Raw genomic sequence first — 1,522 nt, 5'->3', positions numbered from 1 at the left:
TGGGGCCCCTATCATTCAGAGCAAAAACAGAAAGTTGTAACTCTGACCAGTACAAATTATTAACATCCCCCACCGCAATCATGGGCTCAGCCAAAAAAACCAAATCCGGTTTGTTAACTAAACACAAATTTTTCAAAACCAACTTAGTTTTAGGATTACCCAACCCTCTGCAGTTCCAGAAAAGAACTCTCATTGAGCATCATTTAGATATCCACCCCTGCGGGTATAATGGACCTTTTCAGCATTGGTCCTCTTTTTCATTTTCTTTTTCTGAGATTTGGATATTACAGATGTAAAGGATCCCTCCTCCAACAGATCTGTGTCTTCTTCATCCCATAATCTCCCTACTATTTTCATATCCTTGATCACTGCATTGTTTTCAATCTCGACCCCTGCTTGAACAACAATATTCTCCATCCCTGGTTGCACCAAACTGTGAGTAGGGACCTCGGGAAAAGTATCTTCTACTCTGGAGTCCTCCACTTCCTCAACTGCATCCGTTGGAAGATCCATTCCAGGGGAGAGCATCACCCTTTCAATGTTGTCTAGGTCCTGACCCCTATTATCAAACTCGAGGTCAATTACTAGGTCATCAATTTTCTCCAAATCCGGCTCCAATTCAGTCTCCTTAGAAGGCTGAGTTTGCTGTTTGACTTTGATAGGTCCCTCAGCGTGCACTTTCTTTTTCACTCTCCTGCAATTAGAAATCATATGGCCTATGGTTTGGCAACCATTACAGAACTCCGGCAGATTTTCATATTCTATATTTACAAAAAAAGCAAATCCCTCCCTCTCCACTAGGATTTGATTAGGAAGTTGAGCTTTCAAGTTTATATCCACTAGAACTTTGGCAAAGTGACCAAAGGTTCTATTAGTTGTTGCATCATCAAGAGATATGGGGGTACCAATACCCCCTGCTATTGAGAAGATTATTTTAGGGCTCCAGTATTCTTGTGGAAGTCCCTGAATCTTCACCCAGCATTGAGAGTGAGAGAGTCTCTGCAAACTCGGATTAAAATTCGGAGACCAAAGGAAGAGTCTTAGAAAGCCCGGTAATGCTTATATCCTTTATGCTTATATGTTCCTCTATAATGCTTTTTTTCCCCTACAAAACTAGAAATCATGTTATTTTGATGATCATGATATTTTAGTTGTTTTGAATGACATTTTTCCCTTTTGGAGACAATCTATATTTGAGTGTATTAATTTTTATTTTATAATTTTTTATCAAATCAAGTAATTTTTTGAAACATGTATTTAAGTTATATATAGTCAATCCTAATCCAGGATAAATTAAAGGGTGAAAGTTGTGATTAACATTTGATAGTCAATAAAAATAATTCTTGAATCTCCATGATATTGATCGACTATTGTAATAATGTTAATGCTATATTATTGTCCACAAGCATCATGCTTTATCACTCGAATAAAATATCAAAAAAGCAAGGGTCCTACAACGCCACATAGTTATAGTAAAAAATGAGCTTGATTTCCCACATTTGTGTGAACATGTGTTGGTAAA

The 1,522-nt window shown here is 37.4% G+C and overlaps 1 protein-coding gene across 1 annotated transcript; it reads right to left on the bottom strand.

Annotated features, from left to right (window-relative positions):
• Positions 1 to 189: 189 nt before the first annotated feature.
• On the bottom strand, positions 190 to 999 carry LOC109340495 (the record flags this gene model as incomplete). The annotated part of the gene is made up of 1 exon (XM_019578201.1): positions 190 to 999. A coding segment is annotated over one exon (810 nt), but the record flags the coding sequence as incomplete, so codon positions are not given.
• Positions 1,000 to 1,522: the final 523 nt, after the last annotated feature.

Source organism: Lupinus angustifolius, unplaced genomic scaffold, assembly GCF_001865875.1.
Source record: "Lupinus angustifolius cultivar Tanjil unplaced genomic scaffold, LupAngTanjil_v1.0 Scaffold_181_55, whole genome shotgun sequence".
Lineage (NCBI taxonomy): Eukaryota > Viridiplantae > Streptophyta > Magnoliopsida > Fabales > Fabaceae > Lupinus > Lupinus angustifolius.
The sequence above is the reverse complement of the archived record's forward strand: the minus strand, read 5'-3'. Positions and strand labels throughout refer to the sequence as shown.